The following is a 19,648-nucleotide window of genomic DNA, read 5'->3' on the forward strand; positions in this document are numbered from 1 at the left end:
AAAACAGAACACTTTGCTACTGTGTAGTATCTGTATTTGGGGCTCAGAGTGTTTATTTATAGATATCTATTAATACCTAGCAAGAGATACAGAAAGAAACATAAAAATACCTTTAGCAAATAGTTTCGAGAATCAAGTGTAACAGCCAAAGAACAGTAACAGCAAACTGTTCTACGGGGGGGGGGGGGGGGGGGAAAGCCATCCTCGTCACTTCTCCCTCCCTTTCCTCTCTGAGGACCATGGCTACAAAGAGCCCCTCCCTTCCTAGGTCTTGAAGGGGTGGGAGGTGGAGGGAGGTGGGATCTCCAAGTATATTCCTTTGTCCAACTCTTTTAACCTCCTCCTCTCCTACCTCCCTCTCCAGCAATGCTTCAAGTGAAGGAGAGGTGGGAACTTCTAGCTTGTGAAACTGGTTTGTTGGGCTTCTTTCTCCTTACCCTCTCTTGCTTCTTGGGAAATTTACTTGCTGGGCAGCTGCCTGGCAGTGCCATAGCTGCCTTTTCTGGGTTTGAAAGGGCTTCTCCTTCCTTCTAAAGAGGGCAAAAAGGGCTGCCGTGAGAGGTGGGGGTGGGGAGATGGACAGAGAAGGCAGATACCACCACTCCCCATGACACACAAAGAGAGAGAAATGGAAATACACACACATACACAACTGTACACATGTTGGAAACTTGGGATTCAAAGACATGGGCCAAGATTGTACAGTAGTTGGAACGAGGGGACCCTCCCAGGTCTGAACCCTGTGCATTTGCTTTAGCAGAGCCCTAGGAGGCCCAGGGTGAGGATGTGGGGCCAGATCACTGCCACCCACTTTTTGTTTTTATAAGTAAAATACATTCACAGGATTTTACAGGATGACACAGACAGGAGATGAGAGGAGGGAGGGCTGTGGGAAGGCGTGTGGGCAGTTTAATTTTGCTGCATTTCTCCACCTGATTGTTGGGTGCTGTTGGCACCTGCAAGGGCAGCCTTACCAAGGTGGGGGTGGCTGCGGAGAGACGGGCTTCCCTGCTGGGGGGGGGGAGGGGTAGCCAGGCCGACCCAGAGAGACTGGGAAGGGGGAGGGCCATTATTCCTAGGGCGGAGCTTAGGACGGGTTGGTCCTGGCTGTGACCAGCGTTTTGTCAAAGTTGCAAGGAGGTTAAAGAAAGGGTGTGTGTGTGGGGGGGACCCCTGCCAACACACATTTCCCACACCACCTTTCCCTTCATGGGACAAGCTTGGATCTTGTGAATGTGACATCAGCTCTCCTCTGCTGTCCCTGTGGTCTGCTGGGGGGGAGGAGGTTGGGACACACTGGCCAGAGCTGGCTTCCTGCTTGGTGCCACCCAGTCCTAGGGGCAGCTGGGCCCTCCCCAGCCCCCAGGGCTGGGCTGAGGTCAGCATAGGGAGAAAGCAGAGGGCCCAGGTAGAGCCCCAGGGGAGTGGGTGTGGAGGGAGGGTCCCTGCCTCTCCCCCAGCTCCAGCTCTTGCTGGGTGGCTCTTTTAGGGAACAGATCTTATTATGGAACTGATGCTGACACTGTTACTGTCTCCCCAGCTGTGGTGGCTCCCAGGGAGGTCCAGGGGACCCCAGTGTGCTCAGGTCCACAGCTTTGGTGTTGGAATAAGATCTGTCCTTTTGATTCTAGAGGTGAAGAGCAGGCAGGGAGAAGGAGGAAACCATTCTTGGGTTCCTCGTGAGTACAGTATTGGAAATGGGTCCACATTTGAATCCTCCCCGCTTGCCCCTCCACAGGTGAGGACATTGGAGTGAAAAGGATGAGGACATGGAGGAAGCATCTCTCTGATGGAGTCCCTAAGTGCTGGATGTAGACGCATCCTTTCCTGTGCAGAGAAGATGCTCTGAGTTCATCCCATTGGCCTTCGCAGTGCACTGTGTTTACCTGGTGGGGGTTTGGGGTGGGGTGTGTATTTTAAGGTTAAACAGGCAGGAAATTGCTTTGATAATGTAAATGCATTACTAGACATGAGGCATTATCTGATCCCTTTGTTCAGCATCCCATGTCTCCTTCCCAACACCACCGAGCTTTGTACAAGAACACCCCTTCGCCCTAAATGAAGAAGGCAAAGGAAAAGCCCAGGAACGGTGTCCCTATGCAGGGAGTAAATGGCATGTTCTGAGGGGCACCCCTTTCCTAGGGGAGGCGCCCTTCCCTGCCCTGCCGCAGCCCCCACCTCAGGTGGCCTTCCCTTATGTTATTTGGAAGCCAAGGCTTTTATTTTCTGTCTCCATAAAACATCAGCCCTTTGCTCTTCGTCTCCCCCTGGCGTTCCTCTTCTGCTATTTCTTAAAATTCGTGTTGCTGAACGCGGTGTTCCCGCAGGAGAGAAAGGTGGGCACGGGAAAACCTCGGGGGGCTCCTCACCACTAACACTGAAAGAATTGGGTACGACCTGAAAGCGCTCTATTTTTTTAAAAAACTTCTTTTCTTTGCGATGACCTCTTTCTCCGTGGACGCAAAGAATCTCAGCAAAAAGGACTTAGGGGAGGGGCTCGAAGAAAGAGAAAAAAGTTGGATATTCCTAAATAATTTGTCCCCCAGTGGGGGGAAGTGACCAGGGAGAGCGCTCCCTTGTTTGATCAACACTAAGCAATCGGAGGGACATAAAAGGAAAATGAAGCGAACAACAATTTTAAAAAAATTCCCCGCACACAATACCATCTATTTAAACGTACTCATACTTTTCATACCAATGGTATGACTTTTCTGGAGTCCCTCTTGTGATTCTTGAACTCCGGGGCTGGCAGCTTGCAAAGGGGAAGCGGACTCCAGCGCTGCACGGGCAGGTTTACCAAAGGTCTCCAATGGGTATTTTCTTTTTCTTAGCCCTGCCCCTGGATTGTCAGACGGCGGGCGTCTGCCTCTGAAGTCAGCAGTGATTTCCTCTAGAGCCCGGCCTTATCTCCGGCTGCACGTTGCCTGTTGGTGACTAATAACACAATAACATTGTCTGGGGCTGGAATAAAGTCAGAGCTGTTTACCCCCACTCTATAGGGGTTCAATATAAAAAGCCGGCGGAGAGCTGTCCAAGTCAGACGCGCTCCTGCATCTGCTGGGGCGAGCGCTGCGAGGGTCCCTGGTCTCCGCTGCTGTCCCCGACGCCACCGGCTGCGCGCGTCCTCAGACCGCTCCCACTGCCTCTCTCCCGGCAGAAACTTCTTTCCTCCCGCCGAGGAGCTCCTGGGCTGCCGGATCGGATCGCTCTGAGAGCAGAACAGCCAGAAGCGCTTTAGGAGAACTGAAGCGGCGCCTCTTCCTTTCTACTCTGGGCTTAGTTTGCAGGGAATTCTGATTTTTTTCAGAATGGATTACTTCCCCGTGATTTTCTCTCTGCTGTTTGTGGCTTTCCAAGGAACTGCAGGAACAGGTAGGCGCTTTGGCTTGTAAATCTCTGAATGTGAATGTCTTCTTGTTCGCCTTATGCTTTCCTTGCTTCTGTTTTCCCCCCTTCTTTTTATTTCTGTAGCTCAGATATCAAGTCTCTGGAAATTACTACTCAAAGCTACTTAAATTTTCTAGTGGGGAAAAAAAAATCCACTATTGAACACAATTGCTCCTGGAGCATTAAAATGACATTATTGTTATTGCACAGTGTGCTTAATTGGCGTTTAACAATGAATTCAAGAAACGTAAAGACAAGCTATAATTTAGCCAAATGTATATTTGCAATGTATGTGTTCATACAGGTAATAGGACGCATAGGAACGGATATCTTATTCAAATGCTGTTTTATTAGTGTGTTAATCTGCAAAATATTTAAACCTTTCAGCTTGGAGCCAAGGAATTTTATTCAAGCCATTCAAGCAATATTTGAGCAGTAAGATCACCTGCAGAACAGTCTGTTGAATAACCCCCCCAGGCGGTTTCAGGGCGAAGCAGATGTTTTCTTTAAAATTTGTCATTATTGACTGTAGGTTTCTTTTGGCAGATTTTTGGCACCCAGAACAGTGTGAGCTCTATCTTCAGTTTTGTTCACCTGTCCTGGGAGGGGAGCTGGGAGAAGTCTTGGCTGCTTACAGATTTAGAAAGGACGTGTGCGTGCATCTGCCCAGTCCCCCTTCTAGGGTCAGTGCACTTGTTTTGTCTTCTCATGACCCTGACTAAAGAGAAAGGATGTCAAGGGAATGAAAATCCTGGAATGTGTCTGATCATGTGAAATGTACAAAATTGGGCAGATAAGCTGCATGGCTAACTCATCAGGAAGAAGAGTGGGTGCTGCAGCGGGGGCGGGAGGCGGTGGTCCCACACATGCCCGCTGCCCTGGGGACTCCGAAGTCAACATCCCCAGGGCCTTGGCTAGGTCCCCCGAGCCTCTGCTCAGCTTCGCCTTAGGTCGGTGGTTTCTGTGGAGGTGACTGCCTGGAATGAATATGAAGAGCGGATTTCTCTTCTTTCCCTCCAATCATCCCCCAAAGTTCTTGACCTCCACCTAATTTCAAAGGGTATATGTCACCTGGACCACTCTCTGCCCTACACACATGTGAAGTGGTGGGTACGCCCCTAACCAGAAGGTCATTCTGCATGGGACAGAGGCTCCAAACCTAGGAACAGGCAGGGGATTTATTCAGTTCTAGCCTTTTTGTCATCAGTCAATTTTAAGCCACTGCAGGTTGTGCTGTCTGTCCTACTAAGTGTCAGGCAGGAGCCAACCCAGATTCTAACAGGCAGCATTTGCACACATTTCCTTGAAGGTTGCTTCGAAGGGGCTGGTAACTCCCTTTCTAGGTGGTTGTTTCTTCTCCACTTGTGCAATCTCTCCAAAGGTCGATAAGGCAGTGGGGTAAAGGTGAAGTCATGGTAAGGAGGGAATAAATGAAGAGCCCTTTCCCTCTGTGTTCCCTGCTGAGGGCAGGCTGTAGGCTTCATCTGCTCTGCTCTGCTCGTCCTGGCATCCATCTGTGATGCAGCGCACCCCTGGCCTCTGATGGGACACTCCCCACTGACCTGCTCTTTCTCTCCCCAGCCGTCTTGGGCGCTGAGCTCAGCACGGGGGCGGACAGCGGAAGAGAGGAGCCCTCTCCCAGTGCACCCCGCCGCTCCAAGCGCTGCTCCTGCTCATCCCTGCTGGATAAAGAGTGTGTCTACTTCTGCCACCTCGACATCATCTGGATCAACACTCCCGGGTGAGTCTCTAGAGGGCATTGCAACCCTAGTCATTCCATTGCTCTGCCTTAGCCAGAGAGGGGAGCCCAGTTACTTTTCTGGGAAGCATGCAGTTTGCTTTTCTGCCAACATCGAAGTGACCCCTGGGGAGGGGGCAGGGCCCCTCCATTCCTGAAAAGAACAAGGCAGCTTGGTTCTTAGCAGCAGAAGGGAGGGTCTTCTGAGGCCTGTGGCTCAGGCTACTCATGGCAGGAAGACTGTGAAAGAGCTGACAGCAAGCAGGAAGCAAGCAGGAGGCTGCCACACATTCTGAGGGGAGACTTCAAGTGTGGGGACAGGAGAATGCTCTCTCAGTGGGATCTGCTGGGGTTCAGGGAATAAGTTGCTGAGGTCATATGGCTTCTCATGGGAGGGTAAAGACTTAAGAGGCAGAGAGATCAAAGAGATTCATAACCCAATCCCTCCACTTTATGCATACAAAAATGGAGACCCCAAACATTGAAGCCACTTGTGCAGGAGAGATTTCATGGCAGTGCTAGACTGAGAACTCGGGAGTCCTAACTCCTCTGTACTTTGCTGTTAGAAAAGCCCATTTCAAGACAGTAATAGAAACATGATCCATAGATATCTCTTTTGCTTCCAGAGTGAAGAAGGCACTTTCTGCCCTTGCCCCCTGAAAAGTAGTTCACCCATAAGAAGCAGTCATAAACAAAAGCACATTTATGGTGCCTGCAGGGCCCCAGTAGAGTAAGGGATGACCAAAATCAAATCACATTAAACAAACCTCCACAAGCTTAATACTTAGTGAGGCGGATAATTCTTCCAAGGGGAGGACTTTATTTCTTAAGCAAGAATCAAAACAAGCACATTGGAAATTACTGGAGAGCATTCTGGCAAGGAGTCCTTCTATGGTCATATCAGCAAATTCAGACGTGCCAACCTGGGCAATCTCCCGCCCCCTCGGAGGGCACTTCTAGCCTTATCGTAGGATCAGAATTGAACATAGGTATTCCCAGTCTTGTGAGTCATGGTTTTCAAGTCCCTATACCCCTCCCCCCAGTATCTATTTCTAAATGGAATGTTATAAAAGAAAGAAAATATGAAACAGATACTAAAACAGAGATGTCATAATTTTGGACCAAAAAACAATGCTGCTTGTGTCGAGAAGAAATTGAACTTTGTTGAGAAATGGAATTGAATTGAATTAGAAAAACTGGTTTCTCCTGGTTGGGTATATACATACACTCAGGGCCCCTGACAGACGTGTGATCCTAACTTGTCACACCTCATGCTCCCAAGTTTTGCTACCAAACAGCATGTGGTGAGCTCCGTGTGTTCCAATGGGACGAGTTTACCCCATAGAATGCAGCGTTTTGAAGACTATGAATCATGCTAATATTTTTTGTTTCTCTTTTGATAATAGGAAAATTGTCCCATATGGACTTGGAAACCCTCCTAGGACCAAGCGATCCTTAAAGGATTTGTTTCCTACAAAAGCAACAGACCGGAGGGACAGATGCCAGTGTGCCAGCCAAAAAGACAAGAAGTGCTGGAATTTTTGCCAACCAGGAAAAGAACTCAGGTGAATAGAAATACCTTTGCTTTCAAACAGTTTTATGTTCTCCTGACCTCCTTCCTATTATAATGCTGCAAATAAGAAGCACAAACTTCCAGTAGTAAAACAAGTAAGCCATGGGGAGGTAGTGCACATGACAGAAAAAAATGCCAATAATACCGTAATAACTTTGCACAGTGACAGATGGGTACTAGACTTATGGTGGTGTTCACATCTCAAAGTCTATAAATGTCAAATTACTATGTTGTACACCAGAAACTAATATAATACTGAATGGCAACTATACTTTAATAAGTATTTTTAAGAAAAAGAGATTAACAGAGACATTGTGAACAACTGAAGGTACCATTGCTGAAATATTTTCCCCTGCGTGTATTTTTACAGTAACCAAGACACTATGGAGAAAGGCTGGGCTAATCACAAGAAAGGAAAGGACTGTTCCAAGCTTGGAAAGAAGTGTATTCATCAGCAGCTGGTGGAAGGAAGAAAAATGAGAAGGTAAGAGGCTCCTAAGAACCACTAGTTCCACCACCAATGCTAATGGACTGCTCCCCTAGCCACTCTTAGCTTGACTGGGGAAAGGCTCAGGAAACAATAGCAAAGGGGCTCTTCATAGTCTATAGATTAAAAAGAGCAAAGGAATCCCTCTCAAATCTTTTTTTGAAGGAGTTGAAAGCAGGTCGCTGCCGACTTTGGTGATCTTTAGCACATGCCCGTCAGTCTAAAGGTCGATTTTTCCAAACAAAGTATATCTCCAGACACCTTTGTCATTTGGTCATACCCAGTCTTCGCCTCTCTGAGTCAATAGATCGACTACTTTTCCTAAGAACCTAAAAATAATTTCAGGGAGTGGTCTCTCTCTCTCTCTCTCTCTCTCTCTCTCTCTTACTCTTTTTAAATTAAAGTGTCATGTATGATCAAGTTCTTCAAACAGCAGCAGTTACTCAAATGGCCAAAGGGAAAATAAAGTTATTAGGTAAGGTTGGTTAGAGTTAGAACATGCCGTTTTTAGGATTTATTTATTTATTTTTAATAAGGGAACACATTTGGTGGAGAGCCAACACCATTCTCAAAAGCTCGCTTGTTTTCTCCTTAGGCATGAGCCGGGGGAGACAGGAACCTGGGTTAGGCAACCCCATAGGCTTGCCTTGAGCAGCTCTTATGGTGATGACCCTTTCAAACCCTAAACGTTGTGGAATTCACAACCTGGAGGGCAGAAACTTGCTTTCAGATCTGTCACATGTCCTCTACTTCCCTCTCATGGCCTGTGGAAACTTTTCCTAGAAACCCAGTGGCAAGACGTTCTATGACCCAAGTGTTCTGTGCACAGGCCTGGCCGTCATGAACTGCTTCTGGGTTGTTTACTACGAGGCATGGGACACCCTCGGCTGTCTGTGGCTCCAGACTTGTCAGTGCAGTTTCCGTAGTTATGTTATGACCTCAGGCCACTCATGCTCCCTAGATCCCAGGATTACATAAACCACAGTTTCTGAACTGACCTGGAAAGTACTTTTTATCAGTTTCTGTTATATAAACTATTACATTATGCAACTCGTCCCTCTTTCTTTCTCCTGCCAAAACAAACAAACAAACAAACAAACAAACAAACAACAACAAAAATATTAAACCTTCAAAAAAAAGTTTGTTTTAATTGTCAACATTTGCTTTGGGCCTACGTGTAGTGTACACCTTTTAAAACTTTTTTTCCCACTAAGGGTGGGATGGGGATACAAAAAAAAGAAAAAAAGAAAAGAGCATTCCTGTAGTTTACCTTAAAATTGTACTTTGAAATTGTATTGAATGCCCAATTACCTTTAGATATGAGCACATTAATCTTTCTCTCTGCACCCCTTCCCCATTTTAGGCACCAAGACAGGCTTTATTTGCACCTGGGGTGAAAGTTCAGAAACCAGAATTAAATTTGTTTGCGCCAGACTCTAATTTCAGATATTTCTTTTGCCCAGGAATGATTTTTTTTAAATCACATTTGTTTTCTCTTGTCTTAATAGGTTGGAGGCCGTCAGCAATAGCATCAAAACTTCTTTCCGTATCGCAAAGCTGAAAGCCAAGCTCTCCAGAGAGAAGAAAGTGACCCACAACCGAACACACTGATCACAGCCCAGCAGTCCGTCTGAAGCCTTCTCTGCCACAGAGACAGCGTGCTGCGCGGCTGGCTGACCGCTCTCTCTCCACACTGGCCTGCATCACAGCAAAAGCATCCTTCCTGCTTTGAGCATTTTTTGCTCCAGCCTGGCCATGGATCAGCGTCCTCCTTCTAAACATTCCAAAAACGGTTAAGGAGTCCCCCGACCCATCTTCATTGGCTTCCATCAGTGGTAACTGCTTTTGTCTGTCCTCCTTTGGAGTGACAATGGACCATTCTGAGAAAGCAGAGAGACATGATGACTTGTAAATTATGGTGGCTTCCTCCACAGGGAGGAGAGGAGACTCCACTTGCCGGTGGGGTTCCTGAAGAGGGTAGGAAGGAAGTGTTTGTGTCTCACTCAGGCGCCCGGCACAGTTCAGGGAGAAACTGCATAGTCCAGGAAGAGAGTTCCTAAGGAATGCACACATTGAAAACATACTCGAGTTAAAAAAAAACAACTGTAAAATCTTTATTTTTTAATTCACAAAATGCAAAACTGAAACTGTTACTACTATAAATCAGGATGTGTTTCATAAATATGAGTCTACCTCATCTGTATTGCACTCTCACACAGATATTTTCCCACCTTTAATTATTGCCTCCCAAACTCTTCCCCCTCCCCTCCTGTTACCCCCTCCCCTGATACCTCCATCCTAAATCCTAGCCTCATAGAAGTCTTGTCTAATGTGTCAGTGGTAGATATAACATTTTCATGGTAATCTACTAGCTCCGATCCATAAGAAAAAAGATCATTGAGTCAGAAGATTCCCTTACCTTGATTTTTGGAAACGCAATGGTATAGGGTTGTTTATGAAAGACATTGAAGAGTAAACGTTGGTTGTGCTTTAAAGCAGTAAAATTATTTTTCTTTATGTAACAGGCAAATGGAAGAGATTGGATTAAATTTTGATGTACTTATTTTTTTATAGATATTTATATTCAAACAATTTATTCCTTATATTTACCATGTTAAATATGTATGGGCAGGCCATATTGGTCTATGTGTTTTTTTAAAAATGTATTTCTGAATGAAATTGAGAAAATGCTTTGTTTTGCCTGTCAAGGTAATGACTCTAGAAAATAAATATTTTTTCCTCTACTGTACTGATTTTGAGTCATTTCTGAAATTCCTAAGAAGTGGGCCAAAGTGGTAAGAATTATGAAGGGAAAGGATTAAAGCTGATTTGTAAGAAAGGTGACAATTAGAAGGAAAAAAGTCTTGGCTATTTTTTAAAAAAAGAACTTGATCTGCAACTTAGTTGCCTTTGGATCACATTAAAGTAAAATCAAAACCGAACCCAGCTTTAACCCCCCTGTCTTTCCCGAGTAGCAGCCTTCTGTTTCCCATTCACCTGAAAACACTCCAGGGACTTCATTCATTAGCTTTGCTTAGGCTACTAGGCAGGATCCAGCAGTTTACGCTGATGTTGTGGTGAGAGGTGCTTTCTCCATTAATGGACTGAAGGAAGCAATGGCAAGGCGACCTCCCCAAATGTGCCCAATTATACAGTTTCACACGCGCGGGGAAATGGCTGGCTCAGAGCAAGCGAGGGGCTCCAGTGGCTTTATATTTGCACCGAGTAAGCACGTTGTTTATTCAGGAACACTGAGTACCTTTGATTCTTCATGGTAGCCCAGGACTGGACACATGCCTATGGAGGCAGAGGAACCAAATGCTGATCCTAGGTCAGTGATGGTGAACCTTTTGAGCTTGGAGTGTCAGCATTTTGAAAAACCCTAACTTAACTCTGGTGCCGTGTCACATATAGAAATTTTTTGATATTTGCAACCATAGTAAAACAAAGACTTATATTTTTGATATTTATTTTATATATTTAAATGCCATTTAACAAAGAAAAATCAACCAAAAAAATGAGTTCGCGTGTCATAGGTTCGCCATCACCTAGGTCTCCTGCAGCCCAGCACCACCCTCCTCTCCACTCTGCCTCAGCTGGCCCGGCAAGACCATTGGGGGTAGGAATATTGTAAATAGTTGTTACCAACTGAAGCCCATAGAGCTTGATCAGCTTATAAGAATCCTCACCACCCTTCTCTACCAGTGTCTGAAAGAATGCCTGGCATTCAAGAAATATTAGCTCACAGGGATCACTGTTGTCCAAACAGTGACGCATCTGAAAGATGTTAAATAACAGCCTTCAGGTGTGCTTCATGCTTTGTCAGTGTCCTGGACAGAGTTTCTATTCTTATTGGCATTGTTTCCCGTCTTTCACTTTTTTTTTTCAAAGGGACAGTTCAATGTCTTTGGGGAATTGCTTATAAAGCTCACTTTATCTAGCGAGCTGTTTTCTCAGTGTGTGGTTCCTGAGGAAACTGTGACAATTTGTACATTTTGACAAGGGACTTGGCCTGAATTTAGCCACTATTTCACCCTCAGCAACCATTCAGTCCCCCCGTGTTTTGAGTTTTCTCATCTGTTAAGGGGGTTGGGGTGGGGATTTCTCTAACAGCTTCCAGAAAGGCTGAGACCAAAAACAAGTTGTGTTGGGCGTAGAGGACGTGGTCTAATACATTTAAGAAGGATTGTAATAGGAAGAAACCACTGAGGAAAGAACAAAGGTGATAACATTTTCTTCCTCTTCCTTTAAAAAAAATATTTTGACTTTTAAAACTGCTTCCCCCAAGTTCCCTGCTTGAGTAACTGGCAAGAAAAGTAAAAAGTATGGAGCCACGCTCCTAGGGCATGAGGGTCCGTAGTAAAATAAATGAAAAGGTTCACAGAAAATGAATATTTTAAAAATATACAGAAGATTCAATATTATTCACGGCTCACGCCGGCTTGAGGGGTGAACTGATGGGACAGTCTGTCATACTTCCTGCAATATTTTTAGGCAAGTGTGGTTTTTGGAAGCCCATTTAGGACAGATTTCTCTCTTCACACTAATTGCCAGGCAGAGCTTTGATCTCAGGACTCTCAGGACTCCAAGGACGAGAGGATCCTGGGTGGGCAGTGGTGACCTGTGGTGAAAGGAGGGGAGCCCACTAATGGATACTTCATCCCCCAACCCCAAGGGAATGACTTCTTTTGTGATGGAAACCATTGGCTTTAACCCTGCCCCTGCTTCCTGAAATACGTAGGGCATTATATACCAAGTAGAGTTCTCAGCACTCAGGATATCACACTAAGCTAGAGCTCTGCTAGGAAGACCCTAGCGATTTAACAGCAATCCCTTATCATTGTAGAGGACTGTATTTCCCATAGACTTTCACATCCCTTCTCCTATTGGACCCCCTCTGCCAACAATCATTTTGGGATGTTGGGGCCATATTTTTATACCCATTTGACAGCCCAGGAAACAGATATACTGTGACTTGTCAAGACTCCTCCCATCATTAGGCAAATAGCAATACTGAAATTCAGGACCCCGACCCTTACTCCTTAAATTTCCACAGAACCGAGGGGATAGCACTGGCCGCGAAGTTAAATTATCCTGATAAAACCTAGGAGGGTAATGAATTTAATTATATTGAAAATCTTAAAACAGCACAACAACAGCAAATGGAACAGAATTCTTTTATTTTCAAGTGGTATTGAAATTTTGGGACATGCCTTTAAAAATAAAAGAAAAACAATTGTAACAGAGTTTGACTAAATTTAGATAAATTAACTAAACTTGTATTTAATAAAGTGAAATGGTTCCACTGGAAGTCTCTTTCCTTAACCAAACAAGAAATCATTTTATAGCTCAAATGTTCTGCCAATTCCCTTTTTGCTACATGATCAAAAATGTGCCTTCACCATGTCAAGAATTCTCACTTGATATACACATAGATATTGCTCAACCACCTGTCAACTTAAATATCTTCTTCAGGAACTTGATAAGATGCCAATTACTCTGCCATGGACATTGCTCACTGGTTTGTTCCCTCATAACTGGTTCATTTTGCTCTGAACAATGCTGTAGGTGGTGTCCCTCAGTTTGGTGAAAGACAAACGCACAAGACAATAAGAAGATGATTTTATTCAGGATATTACAATAAAGAAAATGTTCGTTAATGAAGAATATTTCAAGCGAAGGAAGGAGGTCTGGGATTTTACAGAGGCAGGTAGACAAGAAGTTGTCTCTGAGTCTTGTGGGAGTCATGAAGAATGGAGATGGTCTTCTCTAAGTTGTTGAGAAAGGATTGAAGGGATTAAGCAAGAACAGGGTGGTCTTTTGGGGTTAGCCATTTCTTAGAAAACAAAAGGGGATGGGAATTTCTTGACCCTTGCTTTTGGGGAACACAGGGCTCAGATCAAGTTCAACTTTATCATCCACCTTTTTGTTCAAGATGAATATCATTCATCACTAAACAACTCAGCAGTGATCATAAACCTGAGCGGGGTAAATTGGGGTTTCAGAAATAGTTTCTAAAGGAATCTATCTTCTGCAAAATCAGTTGAACCATCTGAACAGAAGTGATATAGAAGGTCAGTGATTTTAGGGTCTGGGAGATCAAACCCCTTAGAAAAGAATGCCTAAAATGAAAAAGAGAAATCTATACTAATAATAGCCTAGGTGGTCATCACACCATGACGTCGTCACAAGATGGCCATCACAAGATGGCTGCACACACAGTTGAGGCGGGGCCCAACAGCCGCTCCCCCTGGTGAGGCCTGGGGGTCCTGCGGCTCTGCGCAGAGTGGAGGAGGTTGGTCCCAGTGGAGGAGGCGGGTCGCGGCAGGGGTGGGCAGTTGTGGGTGATCAGGCTGGCAGGGGAGGGCAGTTAGGGGCGATTAGGCTGGCAGGCAGAAGTGGTTAGGGCCAAACAGGCAGGCAGGCAGGTGAGCAGTTAAGAGCCAGTGATCCCAGATTTTGAAAGGGATGTCCTACTGCTGGCAGTCGGACATCCCCTGAGGGGTCCCAGATTGGAGAGGGTGCAGGCCAGGCTGAGGGACACCTCCCCTCCCCCCCGTGCATGAATTTCGTGCACCGGACCTCTAGTGTTAATATAAAAGGTTGTATTAAAGAGCCAGGAAAGATTGAAAATTTGATAAGGATTGACAATTTGGGAAGGTAACAGGCGCTAATCCAATTTACAGATAATAGCAAAACTGATTCTTCCACAGTTAGGGAGCAAGTCAATTAAATAACCACCAGACAAGATAGAGTTTGCATATGCATCAGTTATTCACAATTTAAAAATATAGCTAAAATTGCTCAAAGACAATGAACAGGGCTAGAATCTGCTAAACTGGAAGGATGTGCTATATGATGTAGAGATGTCATTGAAACACCAAATGTCTCCTTACACTCACCCCACTTTTGATAAAAAAAAAAAAATCTCAAAGTATGATTGTTCTTGATGCTAAAATAAGGCCATTTTAATTAAATTTGACATAGTTATTTAGAAAGGTATAGAAAGTGGTAATTTACCATCTAAATTTACCCTTTTAAATTTGCTTTCTGGAAATGTTCATAAGGAATTTCAGTTTGAATGTTTTAAAAAGTCTCTTGAAGTTGAGGAGTTAAGCTGGGTATTCCCTATCAGATTTCACCTGTAGTAGCTATCTATATATTCGGAAACATTCCTCTCTTCTTAAGGTCCCCCTAATATGCAATGATTCATGGGCCTGTCAAGAGTTGCCTTTCTTACTCACTGGAAAGGCTGGGAATTTGTATGCCAGGTATCAGGCCTATTTGCCCACGAGGGCCTTGTTCGCATTAGCTCTATAAAGCCAACTTTTGTTCCTTAAAAATTTCTGGACATATTTAATTAATGAGCATCATTCTCAAATATGGCATTCCAGGCAAAGCTTTGGTTGCATAACCCATATTTTCAGTTATGTCATGGTTACAAGAAAGACATATTCTTATTGAACCTCCACAAAAATATTGCCATGAAAATAAAAATACTCAACAAGAGTTTCTGAAGTCTGGGGGAATCAGATAAGAAAAATAAGAAGCTATTAACAAATGTTTCATTTCAGTTTACAAAAGCAGAATCTATTAGATTACTTGCATAGATATCTTCAGAGGAAAAAGAAAGAGCTTCCTTATATATTAAAAAAATAGAATATTAGGACAACCATATTCAAACAAAAAAACCACAGTCATTCCTCATCTGCTCATTCAGTCTTATGTAATTAAATCTTGTTCCACTTAAGCTGCAGTTGGCACTATCATGAACCCATCTGTTTCTCAACTGGAGTTCTAGAAATCCTGACTCACTCCACTGGGATGATCTCAAAGTCAATAGATGCCACCAGAACTCCGCATCTGAACTCTGTAGTTGGTATAGTCCTCTTTTACAAGTCTCTGAGACAGTACTCCTATGTTGAAAATGATACACTCTGGCCTGTAGCAAGAGCTTTCAGGGAAGCATCAGAGAAAAACAAAAACTATCTGCAGATGACAAAAGACTTACTAGTAAGATGGCTGTGGGACTGAGTACCGATAATTTTCAATAGTGAAGGATCTGATAATAGTTCATTGCAAGAACAATGCAACTGGCAAGGAAATTTGGTTGTTTATGGAACATGCAAAACAAAGATAAGAAAGTTAATACAAAAATTTTAGACAAAGTAATAATAAAATGGTGATTTCCCCTATTTTCAGGAAGAATTATATCTATCTAATTTATAAAAATAGATTAACATTATCTTTACAGAGAAAAAATCTTCAGATATAACTGTAATAATCCTGACAAAAGTCATGAATATTGTATACCAAACATGTAGTTGGAATATACAAGAACATATCAACTGTCAAATAGAGAGATTCTGTAGGTCTAAAGTGCCTCCTGAACAGCCACATGTTAATCAAACTCCATAGGTGAGTGATGTAAACCCCAAAATGAAAATCACTGGCTCAGAAGATGCCAGATTCAAATTAAGAAGTAAAATTGTGACCAAGTTAATATTTTAAAGAATAACTAAAATTATAACTGATAAAACTATATACTGTCATCCTATATAATGAAGAGGTAATATGCAAATTCACCATCATGCCAACACACAAGATGGTTGCCCCCATGTGAACATATATGGCCAGCAGGGGAGGGCAGTTGGGAGGGACCAGGCCTGCAAGAGGGGGCAGTTGTAGGCAATCAGGCCAGCAGGGGAGGGGCAGTTGCGGGGGGAGGGGGAACCAGGCCTGCAGGGAAGGACAGTTGTGGGTGATCAGGCCTGAAGGGGGGGATAATTGGGGGGGACCAGCCTGCAGGGGAGGACAGTTAGGGGCAACCAGGCCTGCAGGGGAGAGCTGTTGGAGGCGACCGGGCCAGCAGGGGAGGGCAGTTAGGAGCAATCGGGCTGGCAGGGGAGTGATTAGGAGCAATCAGGCAGGCAGGCAGGTGAGCAGTTGGGAGCCAGCAGTCCTGGATTGTGAGAAGGATTTCCGACTGCCCGTTTAAATGGGCAGTCGGACATCCCTCATGGGTCCCAGATTAGAGAGGGTGCAGGCTGGGTTGAGGGACAACCCCCCCTCCATGCACAAATTTCATGCACCAGGCCTCTAGTCCTATCTAATAATAGACAAACATGGTAATTAACCATAACTTCGCTACCCCTCCCATTGGCTAATCAGGGCGACAACAAAGATGGCGGCTAATTTGCATATGTAGACACAATGATGAGAGGTGAAAAGGGAAGGATGGAAGAAGCTACCTGCCAGTGTCAGAACCCAGGTGGTAGCCAAGAGCCGGAGAACTGGGCCGCCTTCGCTGGCCCTGGGCTAGTAATTGGAGAAGCCGGGTGGGGCAGGGAAGAGGGGATGTCCATCTCTTCCCTGCCCTGCCGGGCTTCTCAGATCACGGATCACCAGTGAAAGGAGAACATCCAGAGGTGGGGCCAGAGGCCAGGCTGCATCCCTGTCTGGGGACACAATCCGGTCCCGGGTGATGCAGCCAGGCCCCAGAAGGAGACCCAGGGGCCAGAGCTATGTCGCCGCTGGGGCACACGATCTGGTCCAGGGGTGACGCAGCCAGGCCCCAGAAGGAGACCCAGGGGTCAGGGCTGTGTCGCCGCTGGGGCACGTGATCTGTCCTGGGGACGACGCAGCCAGGCCCCAGAAGGAGACCCAGGGGCCTCCCAAGCAGAGAGTCTCCATGGTCAGACTGCGCGGTGTCGGGACAGGAATAAAGATGGAGGTGACTCAGATGCCTGGCCAGCAGCATTAGACCAGCAAGCAGGGCCTTTCAGCGGGGACTCGGGGTGGGGTGGGGTGAGGAAAGCGAGGGGGGAAATAGAGATCTATAACTCCCAGGAGGCTTAGCGGCTGGGGCCAGTGTGCCTGGCCATGAAATCAGATGGGGCGAGTCGTTTTGCACTTTAAGAGGCTTGCAAGGTTGGAAGTTCTTCCGGGAGCCAGGGAGAAATGGAGCTGGAGCAGAGAGAGGGGTCCATGGCAGCCGTGGGCTTTGAGGAGTTCTCAGCACCTCCCTGCTTGGAGCTGGCGCTGCCTCTGCTGTTCAGTGGTCACATCCTGGAGAGCGAGCTTGAGACCGAAGTGGAGTTCGTGTCTGGGGGTCTGGGCAGCTCCAGCCTCCAGGAGCGAGACGAAGAGGAGGAGGCAGCCCAAGGCCAGCGGCCGTGGTGCCAAGGGGAACTCAATCGCAGGAAGTACCAGGTGCTGGGTCGGCGCTGCAGGGAGATCGAGCAGGTGAAGGAGTGGGTCCTGAACAGGCACCATCAGATATAGAGGATAACACGGAGACTCCAGCAGGAGCAGAGGTTCCTCATGAGGGTGTTGGACTCCTACGGCGATGAGTACTGGGCCAGCCAGTTGACCATCTTACTGGAGGACGAGGGCAGCCAGGGCACAGATGCCCCCACCCCAGGCAACGCTGAGAACGAGCCTCTGGAGAAAGAGGGACTGTCCCCGCCCAGGAGGACACCAGCGCCTGCAGAAGCCAGCAGCCCGGCCCCTGGTGAGGGGCCCAGCGTTGGAAGAGGCGGCAAGTGCCACGGGAAGGGTGCCGGGCGGGAGTCCAGCTGACTCCAGATCTGGCCCCCATGCAGATAAAGGTGGAGGAAGACTTTGGCTTCAAAGTGGTCGAGGCTTTGGACTCAAGTTGGGTTTCTTGGGGGCCAGACAAGCTGCTGCCCTACCCCACCCTAGCCAGCTCACCCTTTGACTGACCCCCCAATAAACGGACCCCATGCTCTCCTTGGAAAAAAAAAAAAAGCTTATAGAGGCATGCTTATAGGATCAAATAGTATAAATATAGATGTAACAGGACAATAAAAAGAGAACCTGGCTATGATGATCACCTGAACACTGCCTCTGTGTCATTCCTTCTTCGCCAACTCCGTCCACACCTTTGGGAACCTCTGGACCTGCTGGGGCTGGACCCCAACATTCCTCTTCTTATAAGGACTTCAGTGAGATGGGCTAAGAATCACACTGGAACTGCCTCAATTTAATATAATCCCCTCTTTAAAGATCTTATCTCCATATACAGGTACATGCTGAGGTTCTGGGGATTAGGATTTTAACATACATTTTGTTGATTACCCAAATCAGCCCTTAACAACCAGCATGTTTCAGAAAGTAGATTCCTACAGGGTTATTTACCAAATATTCAGAAGTATTTTTAAAAGAGCTAAGCCCCTTGCCCACTGAGTGGGCCCCTCCCTGCGAAGAGCAAAGGCCTGGGTTCCGGGTGCCAGAGGAAAACTGGTGCCAGCAGCCAGGGGAAGGGGCCCCCAAGGGGCCCCAGATTGTGAGAGGGCACAGGCTGGGCTGAAAGACCCACCCGAGTGCACAAATTTTTGTGCACCGGGCCTCTAGTTGTATAATATTAGGCAAAGTAGCACTAAGACACTGCTAAATAGAAACATGCCAATGGTTGCGATGGCATTGACAATTCTCTGGGAATTTTGAATGACAGAATCAAATCTTTACTGCGCTACAGATGGACAAAGGTCTGTAGCATGGGAATTGGACGTACCTTTGGGTCCCTGAATCACCAGTCAGGAGCACAGAAGCCTCTGGCTGGCCTTGCGCCCCCACAGGAATGGGTTTCCAAAGGTGAGGTCCAAGTCTCTCCAAGTCATTGCACCCAACGGAGGGGGTCCTTGTTTACCAGGAGAATGTGGGAAGAAAGTGGGGCCAGGTCCACATGAATGTATGGAGCAAAGTGGTCCAAATGCAGTTAAATGACTAAGAGCATAGGCATAGTTACTGGGTTTCGACATACCTAGATTCAGATCATAAGTCCGCCACATATGTGACCTTTGGAAAGCTATTTTACCTTCCCGAGTCTCCAACTATTCATATCAGTATATCACGGAGATAATAATACCTGCCACAGAGTGTGATTATAAAGATTAACATTCCACAGAAAAGAAAACTCCAGAGACCAGCCCTCCATACATCACCAAAACCATTCACTGTGTGCCTCCAGCTAACTTCTTCTGTGTGATCTTCATCCTCCACGTATACCTTTGATTTTAGGTACTATTTTCAGGACACATTTCTCGAATTTTGTGTAATGTTTGCCAAAAAAGTAAAGATTCCCAGGCCACAAACCCAGAAATTATGATATAGTACATGGTGGGACACAGGAAACTTCATTTTAGCAAGCATCGGTGGTTCTGATGGAGGTGTTCTTTAGGTTGTAACTGAAAAAAATATTATATTAGCTGTTCCTCACCCTGTGTGACCCTTCTCCGCACCCTGATTTTCATATGCTGCTTCCTCGGAACAAATGCCCTTCCTTCACAATTCCTCTGGTGAAACTGTTTTTATTCTTTAAGGCTCTTTCAAATGTTTTCTCTTGTACGGGGTCTTCCTAGACTTCTCAAGGCAAAAGGGGTCTGTTCTCTCCCCTCTGGTATTTCTTACACATCAGATTCCCCACTTGACAGTGAGCTCT

The 19,648-nt window shown here is 45.9% G+C and overlaps 1 protein-coding gene and 1 pseudogene across 1 annotated transcript; both read left to right on the forward strand.

Moving 5' to 3' along the window:
* The first annotated feature begins 2,903 nt into the window (after positions 1–2,903).
* Positions 2,904–9,934, forward strand: EDN1 (endothelin 1). Its single transcript, XM_059688644.1, has 5 exons — positions 2,904–3,372; positions 4,969–5,128; positions 6,532–6,690; positions 7,069–7,182; positions 8,694–9,934. Exons 1-5 carry the CDS (start codon positions 3,309–3,311, stop codon positions 8,794–8,796), a joined length of 600 nt encoding a protein of 199 aa, XP_059544627.1. The 5' UTR covers positions 2,904–3,308; the 3' UTR covers positions 8,797–9,934.
* Positions 9,935–17,067: 7,133 nt separating this feature from the next.
* Positions 17,068–17,909, forward strand: LOC132229405 (TCF3 fusion partner-like; annotated as a pseudogene).
* Positions 17,910–19,648: the final 1,739 nt, after the last annotated feature.

Source organism: Myotis daubentonii, chromosome 3, assembly GCF_963259705.1.
Source record: "Myotis daubentonii chromosome 3, mMyoDau2.1, whole genome shotgun sequence".
Classification (NCBI taxonomy): Eukaryota; Metazoa; Chordata; class Mammalia; order Chiroptera; family Vespertilionidae; genus Myotis; species Myotis daubentonii.